This window comes from Diplotaxodon limnothrissa, linkage group LG4 (assembly GCF_057381915.1).
Source record: "Diplotaxodon limnothrissa isolate DT_005_m linkage group LG4, D_limnothrissa_male_GT1.1, whole genome shotgun sequence".
Lineage (NCBI taxonomy): Eukaryota > Metazoa > Chordata > Actinopteri > Cichliformes > Cichlidae > Diplotaxodon > Diplotaxodon limnothrissa.
The window spans coordinates 5,506,680-5,528,940 of record NC_140599.1 but is presented as its reverse complement, the minus strand read 5'-3'; the positions used below and the strand labels follow the sequence as shown (position 1 = coordinate 5,528,940).

The 22,261-nt window shown below is 40.0% G+C and overlaps 1 protein-coding gene across 1 annotated transcript; it reads right to left on the bottom strand.

The window, feature by feature from the left end:
* Nucleotides 1-6,494: 6,494 nt before the first annotated feature.
* LOC146633104 (uncharacterized) lies at nucleotides 6,495-11,453 on the bottom strand. The gene is made up of 5 exons (XM_085351313.1): nucleotides 11,297-11,453; nucleotides 10,895-11,188; nucleotides 9,865-10,182; nucleotides 7,255-7,392; nucleotides 6,495-7,168 (listed from the first exon to the last, which is right to left on the bottom strand). Exons 1-5 carry the CDS (start codon nucleotides 11,451-11,453, stop codon nucleotides 6,495-6,497), a joined length of 1,581 nt encoding a protein of 526 aa, XP_085207439.1.
* Between the last annotated feature and the right edge of the window lie 10,808 nt (nucleotides 11,454-22,261).

The following is a 22,261-nucleotide window of genomic DNA, read 5'->3' as shown; positions in this document are numbered from 1 at the left end:
GGTCTGCACCAGGCTTTTTGAGAGTTGGAATAACAGAAGCCTTTTTCAGTGCTTCAGGAACAATCCCAGTGTTCAGGGAGGAATGAATAATATTGGTTATGAGAGGTGCTAAAGAGGGAAGACAGGCTTTAACTAACACAGTAGGGAGAGGGTCAAGTTGACAGGTGGATGGCTTAGATTTTTTAATGAGATTAGATACATCAGTTATGGAGGGAAGAGTAAAGCTTGAAAATAGCTGACAGGAAGACAGTGGGGGAACCAGGAAGTCTACTTCAGAGCCAGGAGCTCCTAAAGAGTTAAGTTGACGGTGAATGTCTGAGATTTTACAAGTGAAAAAAGAGATAAGAGAATTGCAAAAATCAACAGAATACATCTGGGAGGGGAATGTGTCTGGAGGTTTTGTAATTTTACTGAACAATGAATAGAGGGACCTGGAGTTACCTTCATTAGAACTAATTAAACCAGAGTAGTAAGCAGATTTGGCTGAGGCAATGCAGTCCTTATAGAACAAAACATGATCATTGTGCATTTCTTTATGTACAGTAAGTCCGGTTTTCTTGAATAGACATTCGAGTTGGCGTCCTTTAGCTTTAAGGTGACGCAGGTCGGAGGTAAACCATGGAGCTGAACGGGAAAATGAGACAGTTCGATGTTTAAGGGGAGCAAATATGTTAAGAAGGTTATGAAGGTTGACATTATAATGACAAACGAGTTCATGAGGGGTTGAGGAGCAGTGGATAGATGGAAGGTCACGGACGGCAGATGAAAAAACAGCTGGGTTGATATTACTAATTTTCCTAAAAGTGATATTACGAGAGATACAGGTTTTGGAAGCGGTTATGTTTGCATCAAAAGAAATAAACATATGATCAGACTGGGGAAACAATGTGGCTTTACAATGGGTGGGGGTAATGCCAGAACAACAGACCAAATCCAGGATATGACCTTTGGAATGGGTAGGAAATTCTATGTACTGTAGAAGCCCAAAACTTTCCAGGCAGGAGGTAAAATCTCTGGAAAGGGATTTTATTATTGTCCATATGAATATTGAAGTCACCAGCAATGATCAGATTTGGAGAAAGTACAGAAAAATGAGTGAGAAGAGCAGAAAATTCATTTAAAAACTCCTTGTTTGGCTTAGGTGGCCGATAAACAGTACATATGATGGTGGGGGTAGATCCAGGGAGCTGTAGTGCAGTGTATTCAAATGAATGGGAGGGAGGGGCAGAGACAGGGAGCACTTTCCAGTGCCTCCGGTGAATTATCGCGAGACCTCCGCCCCTCCCCGAGATGCGAGGTTGACAGGTGTAAACAAACTCAGATGGAGTGGAGTCGTTAAGAGAAACAAAGTCATTAGGCAGTTGCCATGTTTCAGTTAAACAAAGAAAGTCCAACTTACGATCACAGAGGAGATCATGGACGAGATGTCCCTTACCAGTGAGAGAGCGGATGTTTAATAGACCAAACTTGATGCTGGAGTTACCATGCCTGACAGTAGGCTTAGTCGATCTAGCCAGGTGGGCCAGCACACTGTGGTCAACAGCCCGGTCAGTCTTGCAGGGAGGACGACGAGTTTTTGACCAGATGGAAAATATTGAGTTAGTGTCACTGATGTTGAACTTCCGCTGAAGCCCTCGGTGGATATACCTGCAGCGGGGCTGGAAGGCGATGTCCGGGTAGAAGTATAGAGCCACCGGTGGAGAGATAGCCAGGCAAAAACGGAGCCGTAAAAGATCCGTAGCAGAATACTGGAGAAGAGCTGTTGCCGGGTGATGAATGATGGATAAAAAAACCCAGGTGAGCACAAGCCACACCAACACCCTGTGGATCCGCATCTTAATCAGGGCCGAGCACTGAACACAAACGGAGGGACCGCTGACAGCTGCAGCGCAAGCAATAGAAGCCCGAAAATATTGCGAAAACAAGTCAAAACAGGGCCGCGTCTTAGATACTTGATTTAAATTGTCGTCAGCAACTTAAAAAATAAGATAATAATAACCGGTGAGCAGCGGCAGCCAAGCGCGCCAGCGTTCACTCGACCGGAAGTTAGTGCACAACTCACTTACAGAGTGAGACTGTGTGTGCGTGCATGTAGGAGTAGGAGGGTCACCAGTTATTTTGTGGAAAACAAAACTCCTGGAGTGGGTGTCATGTGAAATAAATAAACTTTGTAAAGTAAATAAACTTTCTTTAGTAATGATGGAACAAGTGAGTGATTTTGAGGTTGCATCTCACGGGGAAGGCAAAGAAACAAACCTAAAGCCAAGGAAGTAAGAATAAACACAAGCAGAAAACCATGAATGACAATAATCCACGAATATTAACCAATAAACACCAAACCCTGGGTCCGTGATGCAATACCATGACAGATTTATAACAAGTCCCCGAACAAATACAGATAAAGCATAAGAAGCACATTACCAACAAGTGGAAAGTGCAATAATATGATCCATTATGTCTGAGTGAGAGGTCAAACAAGAAAAAAATATCTGAATGGCAATTTCGTGTTTTTGTTTACTGTGTACTGTGATGGATTAAAAGAGCAGTGTGTGACTGGTGCACAATGTGGCACAATGGTTGTGGCTTAAAGGTCAAAGTTATGTTACATCAAGTGCAGCACAGATTTATATAAATTTTACCTGATGATTCTGAGATTCCTTCTCCTCCACCTTCATACCTGCTGTATAGTGTCTAATAATAGGACAGCATTAACAGTGCACAGTCAGTGTCTTAAAAAACCCAAAACACACTGCACCAAAAATTGGTTCACGCCAAGGATCGGGTCCCCCGACACAAACAGAGTAACATAGTGTATGCTGTTAAGTGCCAGGAGGATTGCCAGGATTTATACATCGGGGAAACCAAACAACCTCTGGCTAAGCGGATGGCACAACACAGAAGAGTGTTGTGGACGTTTTCCATTAAATAAAGCTGGGGAAGGCTGGGGAAACCTGCAGTCAGCTGAGACTGAAGAAGTCACTTGGATGAGTGACGAAACATTTCTCTCTGAAAACGCTACGTCCAGATGAACAGAATCAACTTTTGGAGATGTGTCTAGAAACAAGCAAATTTGCTGAACAAAATGTACAAGTGAGTCATGGTTGAAGGAAAAAAAAAGTTTCTACAACTGCCTGTGAGGGGTGCAACAGGCCAACCACCAAAGAGTCAATTCTGCAAAAGTACATTAACACAAAAGACTTAAAACAAAATATCAATAAATAAATTATCAATCTCTGTGTTTTACAAACCTCATCAGCCAGTGTATTTCTGCTAATATCTGGGCTGGCTTGTTGCCTGCTGGTGCTTTTTTCTAGCCTGTACCCTCTTTCTTGCCTTTACAGAGTGATCACGGAGATTCTTCCACAGTCTGTAACACACTGATTTTTTCTTTCCCAGTGTCGCTGAAATCTCTCCGTGAATTCATTGACATTTGGGAGTCCTTGTGCTCTCACATTTATGTGTCATACAGATGCCTGTACAGACGGACCGTGGTTTTCCCTCGAATACGTCCATAGTGGCAATTGTGCCAAGTTACAAAACTCAAGAGGTGCATGAACAGCCAAGGTAACACCAAAATGGCGGCACATGCCGTTGTGTTCTTAATGTTAACATTACCTTCATTTCTGAAGCAAGTACAGTTTTGACATGGAACTGCTTTTTTTTTATTATTTATGCATCTGTATGCTCTGTGAATTTTCATTCGTCAGACATTAACTGACTACCAAGAACTGACCTAAGCAGCGACTCCGGGCCGAGCACATATTTCAAACAGCAGTCTGAGCTCATCCTTTAAGCAGTGATGAGGCCCTGTAACCCGAAACAAGACAGACTCTAACATTTCCACACTGTATGTATGTGAGCGCTGTTTGTGAACACAACAAAGAGCATGTGTCATATGTATTTGTGGCTTTTTAGGACTGTAATGCCTTCATGTGATTGGCTCAAACAGTGAACAAGAATGAATGTGATTGGTTGAAAACAACTGGCTCATTGTGGTATTTACCACATCCTCTTGGAACAGTTTGCTGATACAAAACACCAGAAGCTTATCTTGATGTCTGTTATTGCTGTGAAAAGTTTAATGCACCTCAAAGTGTCAGCAAATAAATATTGTTTGCATTCAGCTGACTGGCTTTACTTGAAGCAATTATGGTTTGGATGAACTGGACTGCACTGGGGATTCATGGTGAAGCCACCAAATCTGGACTAAAGAAAAAAGTTCACAAGGAACAACGACGCATATGAAATAACCTAAGTCAGCTGTGAGTCATCAGCACTGCTGCATGAATAAAGAAGTGTGTCAGTTGGGTAGAGGATGCCAGGATCAGAAACAGAAAGAGAGACTCCAGATAGCTGCTGTGTCTGCATCTCTAAATGACTAAGATATGATTACACCACCCAGCTCAACCAGGTTATTATTCAGTTTGTCAAAACATCCAAATTAAGATTGCCCAGGGTTTTAAATGTGTGAGAATGTGCAATAACATCCAGGTGAAATTACATATTCTGTAGGAAATTTATTAGAAAAAGTGTTTACTCGCTATCTATAGTTTTACATAAATAACAAAATGAAATTTATAGTTTGCTTTTGAAAAGTGTTTGAGTATCAAGGGACAGTGTATAATACTTTGCATGTATACATGTATATATTTACAGTATGTTTTTTATATGGACAAAGTCATAATACTGGAAAATATAAAATATGATGTATGCATCTAAAATTAATTGCAATATCAGTTCAAAATAGAGGCGTCCCAGACCCAAGTCCACCATCAAGAATAACATACAGTGCAAAGCATTAAAATATAAATCATCAAAAATCTAAAAGTTATCAGGGAAGGTTGTTTCAAAGAACATTTGCACTCTTTTAAACACATATCCTGGAATTATTACTAATAATTAATGTGAAGACCCACACTGATGCTTTAGTGACATCATAGAAAACAGTTTGCAAACAGTTTGTTGAAGTTGAGCTTTTCACTGTTGACTATCATATCTAAAAGGCTTCTTACAACAAACTTAGGTTAGCCAGCTAATATTTTTACAGTACATAGACAATATTTGACTAGTTTAAATTCAGATCTGGTTTTAATGTTGGAGAAAATGTACAGTATCTCACAAAAGTGAGTACGCCCTGCACATTATTGAAAAAATGTTGTATCTTTTCATGGGACAACACTGAAGATATGACACCTTGATAGAATGTAATGTAGTCAGTGTACAGCTTGTATAACATTGTAAATTTGCTGTCAGCTCAAAATAGCTCAACATACAGCCATTAACGTCTAAACTGCTGGCAACAAAAGTGAGTACACCTGTAGGTGAAAATGTCCAAGCTGTGCCCAAGGTGTCAATATTTTGCGTGGCAACGATTATTTTTTGTTCTGAGTGAAATCTGTCCTGTTAAACTGCCGTATGGTCTTTTTCCAATGTGCTGCAGCTCAGTTTCAGGGTGTTGGCACCCTTCTTATAGCTTAGGCCATCTTTATGTAGAGCAATAATTCTATTTTGCAGATCCTTTGCCATGTTAGACTTCCAGTGAACAGTATGAGAGTGTGTGAGAGCAATAACACCAAATTCAACACAACTGTTCCCCATTTGCACCTGAGACCTTGTAACACTAATGAGTCACATGACACCAGGGAGGGAAAATGGCTAATTGGGCACAATTTGGACATTTTCACTTGGAGGTGTACTCACTTTTGTTGCCAGCAGTTTAGGCAATAATGGCTGTAAGTTATTTAGAGGGGACAGCAAATTTAAAGTTATACAAGCTGTACACTGTGTCATATCTTCAATGTTGTCCCATGAAAAGACATAACAAAATATTTGCAAAAATGTGAGGGGTTTACTTACTTTTGTGAGATACTGGATATTAAAAATAATGCATGCATCCACCCATGCTTGGCATCACCCATTGGTTATTGAAATCCCACCGTGAAGCCTCAAGATGAGCAATTTTGCCATCATTCTCTTGGTGTTTTCAAACTGGTGTTTTCATGAGCAAGGGGAAGATCTGACTGAGATTAGAACTTAGGGGACACAGCTCAATCAGTTGCAAGCAAGTTGCCTAAAGTGCATCATCATTTACAAAGTTAACATCATGTTGTGTTCAATATGACTGGAAGGTGACACGACAGTTTTTACCCTTTTTCCATGCACTTCCAAAGAAGTGCATGGAAAAGAAGTAGGTGAAGCTAGAGCGGGTCATCTACTAATCGGAAGGTTGCTTTGATCCTTGGCTCCCACAGTCTGCATGCTAAATATATATACTGACCTCAAGTTGCTTTCTGATGCATCCACTGGAGTGTGAATGTGTGTGAATGTTAGATAGAAAACTCTTAAGCATCAAAAGTGCTTGTATGAATGGATGAAAGAGGTAAGTTGCCTAAAGCGCTTTGAGTGCTCAGAGGATAAAAGAGCTTTATAAGAACAAGTCCATTTACCATTTCATACAAAAGGACGAGAGCTCATTACGAATGATAATGAGCTGGTTATGGTAAAGATACATTCTCATAGTTGTTTTCTTCATCACTAGTTTCCTCTTCATCACTAGTTTCCTCTTCTTCCTTATTACACACACTTGCTGAAGGCGGGGACACATTCTCATAGTTGTTTTCTTCATCACTAGTTTCCTCTTCATCACTAGTTTCCTCTTCTTCCTTATTGTCCACACTTGCTGAAGGCGGGGACACATTCTTATAGTTGTTTTCTTCATCACTAGTTTCCTCTTCTTCCTTATTATCCACACTTGCTGAAGGCGGGGATACATTCTCATAGTTGTTTTCTTCATCACTAGTTTCCTCTTCATCACTAGTTTCCTCTTCTTCCTTATTATCCACACTTGCTGAAGGTGGGGATACATTCTCATAGTTGTTTTCTTCATCACTAGTTTCCTCTTCATCACTAGTTTCTTCCTCATCTTGTCTGTGACAGTCTACACTCACACAGGCCTCCTTGGACTTTTTGTCATTTGGGCCTGCTTCCTCATAATCGTGATCATCATCACTCACTAGGTCCTCATAATCATCATCATCTTCATCCAGCCCAGGAGCTCCTCCTTTGATTTTTTCATTAGTGTCCAATAGATCAACATTCACAGAGTCCTCAACATCCTCATCATCATCTTCATCTCCATACTTGTAAGCATTCCCGACTCGGACAGCCACTGAAACACAAGTAAGGGGAAAGAATGTGAATATATAGTCTGATGAATATCAGATGAATAATTGTTTAAAATTTGCGAGCACACACTTTGACTGTGGATGAGAGCTACAGGCTTCTTGGCTCGTCGTTGTCTTCTCCTGCACGTCAGCCCTACCACTAACAGCAACAGCAGGAGCAGCAACAGGAGTCCAACAGATACTGAGGACAGCAGCGGCATCAAATTGACTAAGGAGAGAGAATTTGATCAGTTTGACCATCAAAACACTTCTTCACATAATGAACTACTTTTCATTAATGTTTTAATTTAGAACATGTAACTTATTTCAAGTCTGTTTCGAGAATATGGCTACAGGTCACTGAAAGGGCACTCCGCTCATCCTGTCAACACTTCTCATCTCAACTATGTCTAAAAGTTAGACACGACCACCCATTGGTTTGTTAAGTCCTGTTGTCAAGCCTTCTTAATCTCACCATTTTTGCCATTATGAAACCAAGTGTCAGTCAATGGGTGGATCTGAGAAAATGAGGGACAATGCTTGCTCATGAAACGTTTCACCTACAGGGTAGGTCTGCCCTACAGCATAGCCAGCTTTAACCTCCAGTTTGACAATACTGCAGAACATAATGTCAATATTACAGAGTAAGAGTAACATTCATCAAAATGATCATTGCTTTAATGTCTCATATTAAGTCTGACTTTCTTTTTATTTGATCTTCATGATTTGTGACTAACTTTCACATAGAATGCAGGATAATGGTGTAACACATAGTGGACAGTACCTCATCCAAAAGACCGGGTCTGTTCTGACTGAGTGACTGTAAGAGGTTTGGGTATACTTAACAGATTTTCTGAGAACATTACTGTAAAACAATCTGTAATAAGAACTGGTTTGCTAAGATCTTTTTTTATTTTGTGTCATCAAAAACAAATGGGGTCTTTTGAGGATGGCTGTAGCTCAGGTAGAGATGGGTATTGTTTAGGTTTTATCCGATACCGGTGCCAAACCGGTACTTTTGAAACGGTTCCGGTGCTTAAAGAATGGAGAACACAAACTTTGTCCAAAAACCTCTCATGTTCAGCTGTTTTTTTTGTAAAAAGACAACAATGTTAGCCTTTTCTGCAGCTATGTGGCATATATGGTATCACTCTTGGCTGGAAGCAGTGCTTAATCAATGGAAAAAACACAAACTTTGTCCAAAAACCTCTCGTTTAGCTGTTTTCCACTTTTTCTTTGGTCATTTTAGCCTTTTTGGCCAGGGTGAAGGGAGTATCTGCCATCAAACAGGAAGACAGCCGCATGTAACTACGACGGTGTTTGCTAGTTCACCTTACATGCATTAATGTAATAACGTGGTTAGCCTACTCAATGTAAATTACACACGAACAACATTAAGCTACTCACGCAGAGAAGAATGGCTGCTGCTGCCATCATCATCCTCATCATTTCTGCTACACTGGCAGGGCTACGGCTACACCCTCAGTAGATGTGCTCGGTGTGAGGTCTCGCAGCAAGCTATCAAATACGGCGCATTTCTCGGCTTTTAAAAAAAACGCTATGCGTCGCCAGCTGTTTAATCGGATTCTTGGTGTTACCTCCTTTGACAGTATCACAGTATCAGCTTAAAGCACTTGTTGCTGCTGAGTTTGCATATTTTGCTGTGAAGTACAGCCAGACTTTTGACCGCTTCACCTTGGGCATTTTTAATCTGTAGCTCTGCTCTAAAAGAACGTACGTACCTGGACCCGCCTACTATCCTCGGAAACGTAAAATGATTGGCTAAAATCTAAAGTGTATCACAACTCAGGAAAAAAAAAGCACCGAAATGTGCGCTGCTTTTCGGTCTGGTTACTACCGTTTATGTCAGAACCGGTGCCATCATGGCACCGGATACCGGTACCCATCCCTAAGCTCAGGGGGTAGAGCAGGTCATCTACTGATTGGAAAGGGGGTGGTTCAATCCCTTGCTTCCCCAGTCTGCATGCCAAATATCCTTGGGCAAGTTATTAACCACCTGATGCATCCATCAGAGCAGCAGTCCCCAACCTTTTTTGCGCCACGGACCGGTTTATGCCCGACAATATTTTCACGGACCGGCCTTTAAGGTGTCGCGGATAAATACAACAAAATAAAACTAGTACCGGTACCGAAAAAAATAACATTTATTCATAACACACGTGAAAAGACCTAGGAAAACCGAGTAAACGATAAAAACGATAACAAAATAACGCTGAAAACCGATAAAAACCCTGAAAACCATACATTTCCCACCTGAGCCTCAACTCTCGCGGCCCGGTACCAAACGACTCACGGACCGGTACCGGTCCGAGGTCCGGGGGTTGGGGACCACTGCATCAGAGTATGAATGTTAGTTAGAAGGCACTGACAAGTATAGAAAACAGTGCTTGGTTAAATGTGGCGTGTTGTACAAAGACATTTGAGTAGAGACGAGTAGAAAACTGTTATATAAGAATCAGTCTATTTACCATTTTATTTTTATACTCTACCATTTTCCTCCTTTATGACTTCTCTTTGTGGTCTTAAATGTATACATTTATAACAAGACTGGGAAACATAAGCTAATGCAATGGTCACAGTTTGCATGGTACATACAGCTACAGCTACCACAGTCAGTCTGATATTTTTATGTTATTTTTTGCTTTTATACAAAAATCCATGAATTCAACACTGTACTTACATTTAATGATGACACTAATCGGTGCCAATACATCAGATCTGAATGTCCGTGTGGACACTGTGACCTCGTACACACAGCTGTAGTTGCCCTGCCGTTCATACTCAGCTACAGGGAAACTAAAGGAGGCTGAGTTGTTGACTGCTGGCTCTGTGAGGTTGGAGCCAGAGAAGCTGAGAATAAAATGTCCACTGGAAAATGTGGAGTTAATGGAACAGGTGAGGACAAAGCTGTAACCCCTGGTGATTTCGGCACCTTCAGGACCCCAGACAAGTCCTGCATTAGGAGACGTCAAGGAGATGCTGGGCCTCTGCAGTCTCACTGTGTGAAAGAAAGACTTACCATTAAGAAGGGCAGCAGAAACAAGTCCAATGGTAGCATTTCATGCAAGTTAGCTTATTATTTATGAATCATCATTAACCAATCAACATTAGCCATGTATTTTGTGATCTACCGAATGTTAACAGCTGTTTAATGTTCTACAGCGGCGGTGTCAAACATAAGTCCCAGGGGCCAGAATCGGTCTGCCAAAGACTCCAATTCGTCCCACTGGATATGTGTAGGAGGGCATAGATTTTTGCTGCTGTTCCTACTGATAAAGATCCCTCTCGTGGTCATTCACATTACACTAAGGAATTAAGTAATAAATAAACGTTGAAATGACAGAAAAGTTCCAGCATTTTTTTTTATATAGTGGGTCAACAGTAATAAAACCAAAAAAAAAAACCACAGTTTATTAACTGCAGCCGCGTTTCTGCGAGATTATGCAGAAAAAACAAGATGTACTTTTGAAATTGCACTTTTTGTTTTATATGAAAAAGTTAATATCTATATTTTTATTACATAGATAAACATAAATTAAAGCTGTTGATATCTTATGACAAGTAATTTCTACAGTTTATACAACACTATTTGTATAAACTGCAAAAATATAGCAAATAGCAAAAATGTAAAGATCTGTAAATTTGTATTATTTTTATTTAGTTGATCAGTTTTGATCTTTTTATTTTACCCTTTTATTTATTGCTCTTACCTGTGACATTGAGTATGACACTGTCACTTAGCGGGGAATTAAAGTCCCGCCTTGAGCCCTTTTTCTGATACTGACACTGGTACGATCCCTCATCATCAAAGTCCACAGAAGAAATATTGAAGGTAGCAGAGTTTGTAGCTGAATTTTGGGTCCTGTTGAATGAATCTGATGTTGTCATCAGAATGAACGTTCCACCCAAAACCTGAGTGGAGATTGAACAAGTGATTGCAATGTTCTGACTCCAGGTCACCTCACCAGCAGGACTGATGGAGATATGGGGTTTGGGGAAGCTTACTGAAATAGCAACACAGAATTAAAGTTTTCATTTTATCACCAGTTTACTGATTAGATTATACAAAATGGAATATACCATAAAACTTGGGAAATTGGATTTATCCTTACCAGTAACAAAGAGTCCTACAGAGTTACTAAAGGGGGAGGAGAACTTTGAACCCTGAATGCTTTCCTCGTACTGGCAGTAGTACTGTCCTTCATGACTGAAGTTCACTTTGTTGATACTGAAGATAGTAGAGTTGGAATTTGAGGTTTTAGTCTCCATGAATGAGTCAGACGTCTTCTTGAGGATGAAAGTTCCATCTGATGCCTGAGTTGGGACTAAACAAGAGATGCTGGCACTCTGACCCCAGGTGACCTCACTGTTATTTATGGAGATCCTTGGCTTGGGGGGGACCCCTGAAACAATAATTTGGCATGTGGTAAATGTACACCGTATTCTCCTTTTAACTTAAGCATCTCTGGTGTAGTGCCAGCATTGTGACAGTAAAATGGCACTAGCACTGGTTTTCCTGGTCAGTATTTCAACATTTAAGAGACATTTTTGGTTTGTTGGGGTGGTGTTCTACCAATCTATGGTAAATGGCCTGTATTTATATAGCGCTTTACTAGTCCCTAAGGACCCCAAAGCGCTTTACATATCCAGTCATCCACCCATTCACACACACACATTCACACACTGGTGATGGCAAGCTACATTGTAACCACAGCCACCCTGGGGCGCACTGACAGAGGCGAGGCTGCCGCTGCCTTTTTCATATAATCTATTTATCAAAAGGTCGGTGGTTCAATCCCAGACTGCTCCGGGATGTATGCCAAATATCCTTAGGGAAGATACTAGACCCAAGTTGCCCTCCAGTGCACCCATCAGAGTGTATCTGTGTGAATGTTAGATAGAAAGCATACAAAAAAAGTGCTTGTATGAATGAGAGTGGTGTAAAGCACTTTGATAATTTTTGTATTATCCATCCATTTTCTAAATGATGGCACCCGTATTTGGTTTGCATTGCTTTGTTGCTCATTTGAATAAGTTGCTGGTCTGAGCTTTGATGGCGACTTTATGAATGAGGAAATGAAGTTTCAGGCAGCTGGTTGATGTGCAGCAGGACAGCAGGATACTCTGTTGAGGAAAACCTGCCAATGAGCTGGTTAAGGTTACAATCTGTTTCTCAAATAAGTGACTCGGAGTGAACCAGACTCAAAAGTAACTTTAAAAAACACATAGGCAGCACACAGATGACGAAACAGAGGAAAATCCTGACATGCTCCTACAGAAGCCATGACACCATGAAAGTATGGCCCTGACTAGCATGCAATACTTGAAAATTCACACGTCCTGGATTTTAATTTTTTATTTTTTTACAGGCAGTTGGCCTGTCAGTGTTAACCTTACATTTACCTAAACTGAATAAATAACAAATACAAACAGAGCCAAAAGTCCATTGTGAAGAACACGAGAAAAAAAAAAGGCAACTCCCTCCGCTCTGAACCCAGAGATGTGCTTCTGAATTATTTCCCTATGCGTCACTGTCAAGTAGTAATACCACATTACTGCTGTTCAATGCGCCGCACTGCTAAATTAATCCTTTTCCTGTCAGCATCACCTTGCAAAGCAGCTAATGCTTTGATAATGAGATCAAAGGTATCTGCAGGCAAGCTCAAGATCAAAGATAACGAACAGAAAGTAGAGCAGCTGAAGAATAGTCACACAGTAGCAGGCAGGACGATTTCATCATTTGTTGAGGTGCTCGATGATACCACAGTGATGTTTCCCACAATATGTCGACCTGCTGAACATTCTAAATTTTTAATTCAATCATCAAAAAACTACCTTACAACTTCACACTGTATTTTCCTGTTGCCTACTTCATATTATTTATTGGATATAGAATTGTAAACTGTGTGTCATTTTTAACTTCACTGAGTATATGTTTTAGTTGTACGCTTGATTAATCATGCTGATCTGTCCGTTGTGTGTGAAAATATGGCAGCCATGGTGTTGATGTTGATTTTGGTCATACAGGCTGTAACATTACAGCTGAGAAAGGACAGTCTTGTGAAAAAGAACATTTTCAAAGAACTCTATGAACAATTAGAATAATTAGAAAGTAACTGAAAAAGTCTCGTTCAGGGTTTCAAATTTTGTTTTTAGATTTGATCTTTACTGTCAAAACCTTAAACAGCACCAAGTCTGCAGCTGTGAGAGCAAAATCTAAAACTGTTGGGAACAGGTTATGTTTGAGTTTAAACTCAGTTGGAAGTTCAAAGTTCATTTTCACTGATTCTTTTATTTACAGCAGCTGAAGAGACTTGTGTCTCAGAGAAGAAGAAAATCTTATTTTAAAAAAAGCTATGCATTTACATTTTTGTTGGGAAATATAATTTACTAGTAAATGTTTTCTCCAATGAACAAAGTGTAGTAAAAACAATATAATATACTAATTACATTATTTATTAACGAAAAATAATAATCACTTCACCACTTTTAACAACTTTTATTATGAACTGATATCACGATAGGATTTAACTGAAAGTTTGCTCACCTGAACATGTGACACCAGCATCCTCATTATGCCCACAGTTATGTGTCCCAAATCCACTGTGTCGACACTCAGTAAGAGAACTTTCACTTCCTGAACAGGCCACATCATCAAGCCAGATTTGTCCTGTACCTTCACCAAAGTGAGCTGATTTATGGAAACTCACTGCTGTCCAGCAGTGCAGCTGTCTGCAGACCACTTCAGCATCTTTTAAGTCCCAGTCATCATCACAGACTGTTCCCCAGGAGCCACTGTGATAGATTTCAACTCTTCCAGAGCACCGAGTGGACCCAGATCCAGCTAGTCTGATCTGACCTATCAAGAACGTTATATAAACAACATTTTAATATTTCCCTTAAAGGTTTTCCTTTAAAAAAAGACATAGGAACAGACTGACCTGCAGCAGGTGACGGTGAGGCCAAGAGACAAGAAACTATCGGAGAGGAAACCATGCCATTGCTTATTACATAGAAATGTTCTTGTTGATATGCAGTGATGAATATTTGCATTGAAAATCAAACCCAAAATCCTATTGATACTGTGCCTGTACAAAATTACAAAAAACATTATACATTATAGAAAATCCGTCTTACCGAGGGTAAAAAAATGCTGTCTGCCCCACATGGCGTGTCATTTATGAGATCCAGAGAACACTACAGAGAACCAAAATTGTTCACAGTGCTTGTCCTCCCGAAACACTTCCCCTTTCGTTTTGTCGCGGGGTTTTTTTCCCATCAACCGACACGGGGCATTAAAACTATGCAGAATTAAAGTCTGAAGTTAACACACTTTGTCCAGCAAAAAAACAATCGCATCTATACTTCTGACTGAATGTTATCATTCTGCTTTCTGCTGCCAGCCGTGAGTACAGATATGATCAATGAAATCAATTTAGTTTCACTGTAAGTTTATCGCCATTCGTTGCCAAAAGTGTCAATCAAAGCGCGTATCTCCCGTCTCAGGCCCTTCTATCGAGAGATAGTTAGTCTCAAAAGATTGGAAAATGGTTACGATATTACCCACAAGTGTAAACTAAGATTTACATATGCGCGCACACAATGATTTGTGTGTAATTCCGCGTACTCAGAAATGCGTGCAACAGTCCACACATGCAATTCCACAAATCAAATAGTTCAATCAGTCATCAGTCTCACTTTCAAAGACCTTCACGAGCTTACTCGTCTCTAAAAATTATTTCAGACATTGTTTACGCTCACATCACGGTTTATGTGCTCGCGGAGTTTTGAGAGATTTACACACTTTTCATCTTTCCACGGGGCTACAAACACAAGAGGCGCTCCATCCCTAAATGAAAACTGGACGTTTGAAATTCCTTTGAATCTTTAAATTACGTCCAACAAAACGATTTTTTACCAGAAATTTCCCAAAAAAATAAAATAAAATAAAATAAAATAAAATAAAATAAAATTTAAAAAAAAAAAATATATATATATATATATATATATATACACACACACACACACACACACACACACACACACACACACACACACACACACACACACACATATTTAAAAAGGTAATTTTTAATAAACAAAAAGGTAATTCTGAATACATCTAAAAAAATGTATAGAGTGCAAAAGTGTGGTAAAACTTTTTGCCCCCTTTTCCATTCACTCATTATTCATGTCTAGCAACCCTATCTAGTCTCCAAGCTAGAAAGGAATAGGATTGTCACTACAGTGTTGCCACAATACACATCCTTTTGAGGTCCAAGAGTTGAAGATAAGCTTTGTGAAATCACTGAAATAAGTCAGACTTGTGCATGCATGTCAGTGTAAGCTGGCTTGCAATTAGACCAGATAAGGCTTTGATGCAGCAGGTGTGTTATGTGGAAGCAAGTGGGATAGACAGCCTTGATCAAATTCAAATGTTATTTGTCACACGCACACACACACACACACACACACAAAATACAATATGTGGAGAAATGCTTATTGCTGTGCAATGCCCATTAAACGACAGTAAAGAATTTACAGATTATGACAAAATTTACAGATTTTACCTTAGAAATTTACAGTAAAAAAGAATGTGCAAATAATGATTTAAGAGAGAGATTATAAGAAGTGTGTAAATAAACAGAGTGTGTGCGGTGATGTGATGTATGAGAGTCCAGTCCTACACCTGGTTCAAGTCCCAAATAGCCTGGGGGACAAAACTCCTCTTTCACTCTGTTTTGACCTTAAGGGAGCGGAAGCGCTTCCCAGACCTCAACAGTGAGAAGAGTCCATTGTTGGGATGGGAGAGGCCCATCATGATCTTCCTGGCTTTGTTCTTGCACCACTTGGTGTAGATGGACAGCAGGTCAGAAAGCGCTGATAGATTGATGCGTTTGGCCGAGCGCATCACTCTTTGCAGATCTCGTCTGTCCTGCTTGGTGCTGTTCCCAAACCAGGTGCAGATGTTTCAGGATGCTCTCGATGGTGCAGGAGTAGAACTTCTTAAGCACCTAAGTCTTCTGGGGAAGAAGAGACACTGGCAGGCTTTCTTAACCAGGGTCTTAACCAGGGTGTTAATGTGACAGGTCCATGATGAGGTTCCGCATCTTCCGGGCAAGGACAGAGAGACTCAAGAGGAGCTTCTATCCCCAAGCCATCCGTGCCCTAAACACACACACCCGCCCTCTCACATCATCTATAATTGACTGAGACAGGACTCTTCCAGACACTCTAAACCAAGGCACAATGTACATTTCAATTCCTTTAATTTTAAATATGTTTATATTGTCTATCCTGTAAAATAGTCAGATGTCTATTCATATTAATGTACAGAATTCACCTGCTTGCTGCTACTACTGCACATTCACCCAGTGTATATACTATATGTATGTATATATATATATATATATATATATATATATATATATATATATATATATATATATATATATATATATATATAATGTTCTTCCTCTACACCCCCCGCCCCCATTTTTGCACATGTCGAGGAGCGTGTCAGGCTACATTTCACTGTGTGTTATACTTGTATAACTATGCATGTGACAAATAAAGAACCTTGAACCTTGATAGGTCCTGAGTGATGTGGAGACCCCTGGTACCAGAAACTATCCACTCTCTCCACTAGGTGTACAAAGCAGATATGGCTAGTTTAGCAGATGAAAGGAGCACAAGCAGGACACTTGGCTCTCAAAAATAACAATGTGGAATTGCTTAAAAACAAACAAACAAAAAAACATGGATGTCCATTTGTGATCACAACATAGGTTTCATTTAGTTTGGTTTAGTTTTAAATATAGCCGGGGATCGGCTCACCAGGGCCTCCGTTCTTGGCCGCCACCTGACACACATTGCACCCGACCCCTACGGCGCCTCCTGCAGGTGGTGGGCCTATAGGAGGATGGGCCCATGTCCCTTTGTCGGACTGGGCTCCATGGCCACCAGACGCATGCTAACATCAGCTGCTTTCTGGTAGAGAGTACCATGTCCCCCCATGTTTTTAATGCACTTGGAATGCTGGGCCTCCCTGCTGCAGGACCGGGGGTGGTCTGCTTGTCTCCACTCCACAGCAAACATTTCCTGGGTCTGGGGCTGGATTGACCCTCTGGGAGTGTCTATGTGTCAGGTCGAGTCTTAGACTCCACCTCTCTGGGAATATCTCAGGCTCCCCTAGGTGTGGGGGCCTATCTCCCCCCACTACACTCCCTGCCAATGGCTGATACCCTCAACCCTTGGTGCATTGGTGGTTTTCGGTGTCCGGGGCTGGGTGCACGGTGCTCACTCCCAGTGGTTGCTTGGCAGGGCCTGGCGCCCATGACTCGGTCAGGGCCCTTCCGGAGGGCTATGGCTCCCCACATTTACTTTCAGATAATTATATGGAGAAATCTTTGGAATACAAGCGCGCTAACGCACACAGGTGTGCACAGACACACACCATCTTCCTTGGATGCTGCCTCAAAGCATATCGTGCATTGTCGATTTTGTGTGCTTAATTTAAAATTAATTTTAAAATTGTAAAAGTAATTTTAAACATTTTACTCAGTAATGTGTACTGAGGACCTTCACCTTTTTTAGCTGAATATGGAAACCACTATACCAGAGGTGTCAAACATACGGCTCACCTGTATATTTTATATAACATAAAATAAACTATATACAAAGATGCAGAAACGTGTGCACTGAAAAACAGACAAGATGTTAGATTTACATAAATTAAGTAGTCGACATTGGTTGCACACAGATGTTCTGCTTTTTGAAGCAACTCAACACAAGTTACACAAACAAAGTGCAATTGCAGTAAATTCATCAAAGATGCTTACATAAATCCAAGAGATGGCCAGTCTCCATTTTTCACTGTACATGTAGCACAGAGCCGTGGCTCAGTGTCTGAGTGTCTGAATGAGTCTCACAGGTCCGAATGTGTGCTTAAAGCCATTTATAATTCCTAACTTGTTTGATCTGCTGCTCACCACAAACAAGCACAAGCATACATTTTGAACATTTTACTGTATATTTATAGGTTTTACAGTTTTTACTACTGATAAAAAGTTCCCTTATGGCCACTCATACTCCACAAAGTAATTAAGGAATAAACAATTACAAAACAAAAAACAACAATTTTCACCTTTGAAAAAAATGTAATGAATTCCCTCTTACTTTGGCAGTTTGGCACTTCCTCTACAGCTCTAACTCTCAGTGTGTTTTGATACCAGTTTCCCATCAATAATCTCTATTTTTGGCATTATTCGTTTGCTTATTACAAACCAGTCTACTGTTGTGTACAGTGTTGTTTTTTCTTAGTTTTTGTTCCCAAAAATGTGTCTCTAATAAAACCTCTGTAACTTTGTGAAAATAGGAAAAGTTTTTGTTTTTCACTTTCTGCTATAGAAATTTCTAGAGTTTTCTAGGGGATCCTCGAGGTCATCTTACACACCTAAACACAATTAAATAAAGTAAACAAAAAACCCCAACTATAACGTTTTTCAAGCTAACAATAGTCTAAAACCAAGTTAGAATAAAGTTGATGGTTAATTATATCAAAAGAAGAGGACAATTATAGATGAAGATTTGCAATTTTGGTATTTAAAAAACCCCATAAATTCATTACAGACTGCAGCAGAGAGTGAACGTATATGGTAACGATATCTAGTACAAGTGTTTCCTTCAGCTCACAGAATAATAGTAGTGTAGCAAGCACATTTAACATGAGAAATAGCTTCTTTCCTATTGTATTGTTTATGACTGAGGTACATGTCCTTATGAATAGTAAGTCCAGTTTTTCTGAAGAGACATTCCAGGCGATGGCCAATAGCTTTAAGCTGGCAAAATTCAAATGAATATCAAGGGACAGAATGGGGGAAGGAAAAGTTTGAGTTTTCTGAGGAGCCAAGGTATCTAAGAGTTTGACAAATCCATTGTTATAGTGAGATACCAAGTCATTTGTGGAAGCTGAAGCATCTATGGCCATTAAATTATCAATGCAAGGGGAAAGAACTGATAAATCAATGCCTGTAATGTTTCTAAAATTAAGAAAGCATGTTAGATTACCTTTGTACAGTTGGAAACCAACACCGAATGAAACTAAATTATGATCTGAAAAAGATATGTCTGATACAGCATAGTTCATCGCTCGGACTCCAGTACAACAGATAAGGTCTAAAGTATGTCCTTTGGAGTGTGTGGGAACATGTATTTATTAGTCTAAGCCAAAATTCTCCAGATAGGAAATATAAAATTTTTTTAAATTAATTTGATGCTCTGTCCATGTGGCTATTAAAATCTCCCAGCAATGTTATATTTGGAAAGTAAAAAGTAAAATTACGACACGAGCTTTTGGTAAGTAGTTGTTGGTTTTGTGAAGCAACCGATGACGGGGTAACTCTCATGACTAACTCAGATTCCCTGTGGTTACGGAGGAAGAAAGGAGCTTTCCAGAATGCATATGATAATTTTTCTCAAGGGATACTAATGTCCTTGCATTATATGCAATGACCTTCTGTTACGACTGTGGCCATAAGAAGTCTGTATGAGCTGCTTTGTTTCTGTGTCTGTGCTGTGCTTAAGACCCTCTGCAGGTCCTTCCCCTAATGAAGAGTAGTGAGCTGCTGATTGGACCGTGGAACAGGTGACTGCGTTCAAAAAGCCGCTCTGACAGCTCCCGGGAGAGAGAGAAACGAGCGAGCAGTTTTAAAAGCAGACACAGACCCAGCCCTGGTTTCCAACTTTTTGCATTTCTTGGTATCTGTGTAAGCGTGCTCTGTCAGAGCTGCCACTGGTGTAAACTCTGTGCTTATGTATGCATAGGCTGAAGCGGAAGGGGTGAGCCGCCTTTTTCTTTCGAACAGTTTTCTCCTGTTTTGTGGGCTAGGAAGTGAGGGATAGTATTGTCATTTGTTTGTTTTGTTTCTATCTTAGGGTTTAGGTAGTTTCCTCTGGTGTGACTTAGGTGGTTTTGTTTATTATTTTAGCCTGGGTTGCTTCCTGACATTAAATAAAATCACCTTTTTTTACTCATAACTGGTTTCGAATGTTTGGCTTGGGAACCAGGGCAGGTACTTGCCTCTCTCTCCTCCAACCTTATGTGCGTCTCTATACGCCTAGACTAGGGGCGTAACACCTTCATCTTGGCTGCTTGTTTCTGATAAAACAGCTTCCAGGCACTGCTGTGAGGTGGGGTATAAAGGGCTCTGAAAAATCATGGTAATCTAGAATGGGTGCCTGTGTTAGATAGTTTGTCAACTGGTTTAGGGCATCTTGATGACTCTCAGTCCATCCAAGTTCTTCTTAAGACCAGACCCATTCTGGCTGGTCAAACTAGTGAATGGCAATTTCTGTCCTTCTGTTCTGTCTCCTCAATGTGACAAAAGGTCCGTAAGTCTTTTCTCAGAGTCATTCTGGTGCTTCAAACACTGCAGACTGACTTGCTTCTTTCTCACTTATTCTAGCAGCACTTTAAACTGGATGTGTGAATGTGTGATGTGTGCATTCATTAACTATTTTCAACCGTGTTGCTGTATCATCAGCTGTATCATCAAGTCACATCAAGGTCATGATTTTACAGTGAAGTTCAAAATTATTATTTAATACGCTTCCACCTGCAGAAAATGTTCCACCCTAGGACTGACATATAGTGCTTTTCTACTTTCCATGAGTAATTCAAAGCACTTTATACAACATGCCTAACTCAGCTATTCACCCCAGTGCTTTTTTCTATGCTTGAGGGCTTTCTATTTAATATTCCCACACATTCATACTCCAGTAGATGTATCAGGGAGCCACTTGTGGTTAGCATCTTGCCCAAAGATATTTGGCATGCAGACTGAAGCAGCCAGGTATCAAACCACCAACCTTCAGATAAGTACAGTCATGCCAGGTGTCATAGGGCAAATAGTGGGGTAAACCCCAGACAGATCATCAGTCTGTTATAGAGATCCAGACAACCAGACACACTCATACCTTCTGCCAATTCAGAATCACCCATTTACCAAAGCCCATGTATGTTTTTGAACTGTACGGGGAAGCTGGAATACCTGAAGAGAATCAATGCAAACACAACAAGAACATGACAACACCACCAAGATTCAAACCCAGGACCTTCTTTATGTGAGACAGCTATAATGACCATGTGCTGTTATTAGTTTAAACAAAAAGTGTTCAATCATGTTAGTTATTGTTCTCTGTAATCACAGGTTAACCGTTACCTCACACTGGCAGTCTTTATGCTAACCGTGTACATGGTATCTTATTTTTTCCTTCATCAGAAATTAACTAACAATCGAGAACAGACCTCAGCAGCTGCTCATAACTGAGCACTCATAACAAATAGAGAACTTGTATTTGAGGGTGGCTGTGGTCCCTAACCTCTGCGAATACCAGAGGTCAACTGTAAGGACATAAATGAGGGTGAAATCATCTTGTCATCTACATTGTTGATACAAGGTGCTAAATATGTGTTTTGATAAGATCAACAAAGATAAAGTTTGTGTGACTGCTTTACATTAAGTAAAAAAAAAACTTACATGAGTTTGAATATAAAAATATGCATTATCTGTTCATACAAATATACTGTATTTACCTCTCCAGGATCAAATTTGACACCTTGTCACCAGGACTATACTAAATATGTACACGGACACCTGAAGTACATATTCGTGTTACTTGTGCAAATACATCATGTTGGAAATCAAAAAATATAACATAAAATTATAGGATGAGTACAGCAAGCAACAGCTGGATTAAGATATAGAGTTTTTTGGTCTATTATCTTTGTTTGTAAATCAAGGGTTTCTGCAAATTTCAGGCCAATAAGCTTAACTGAGGTTATACAAAGAATAGAAAAAAAAAAGGCTAAAACAGGTTTTTGATGTTGAGATCTTCACAGTCATGGCTAAAAAGCTAGAACAAGTGAATTTAATATTAAGGGCAGCTAATAAATTCTTACACTACATAGAAAATATTCAAATTGTTGAAATTCTAAAATTTTAACATTAGAAGACAGTTTTAAGGGATCATCTTAGAATGTTTATAAAGTATGCATAAACCCACCCATGGCTGAC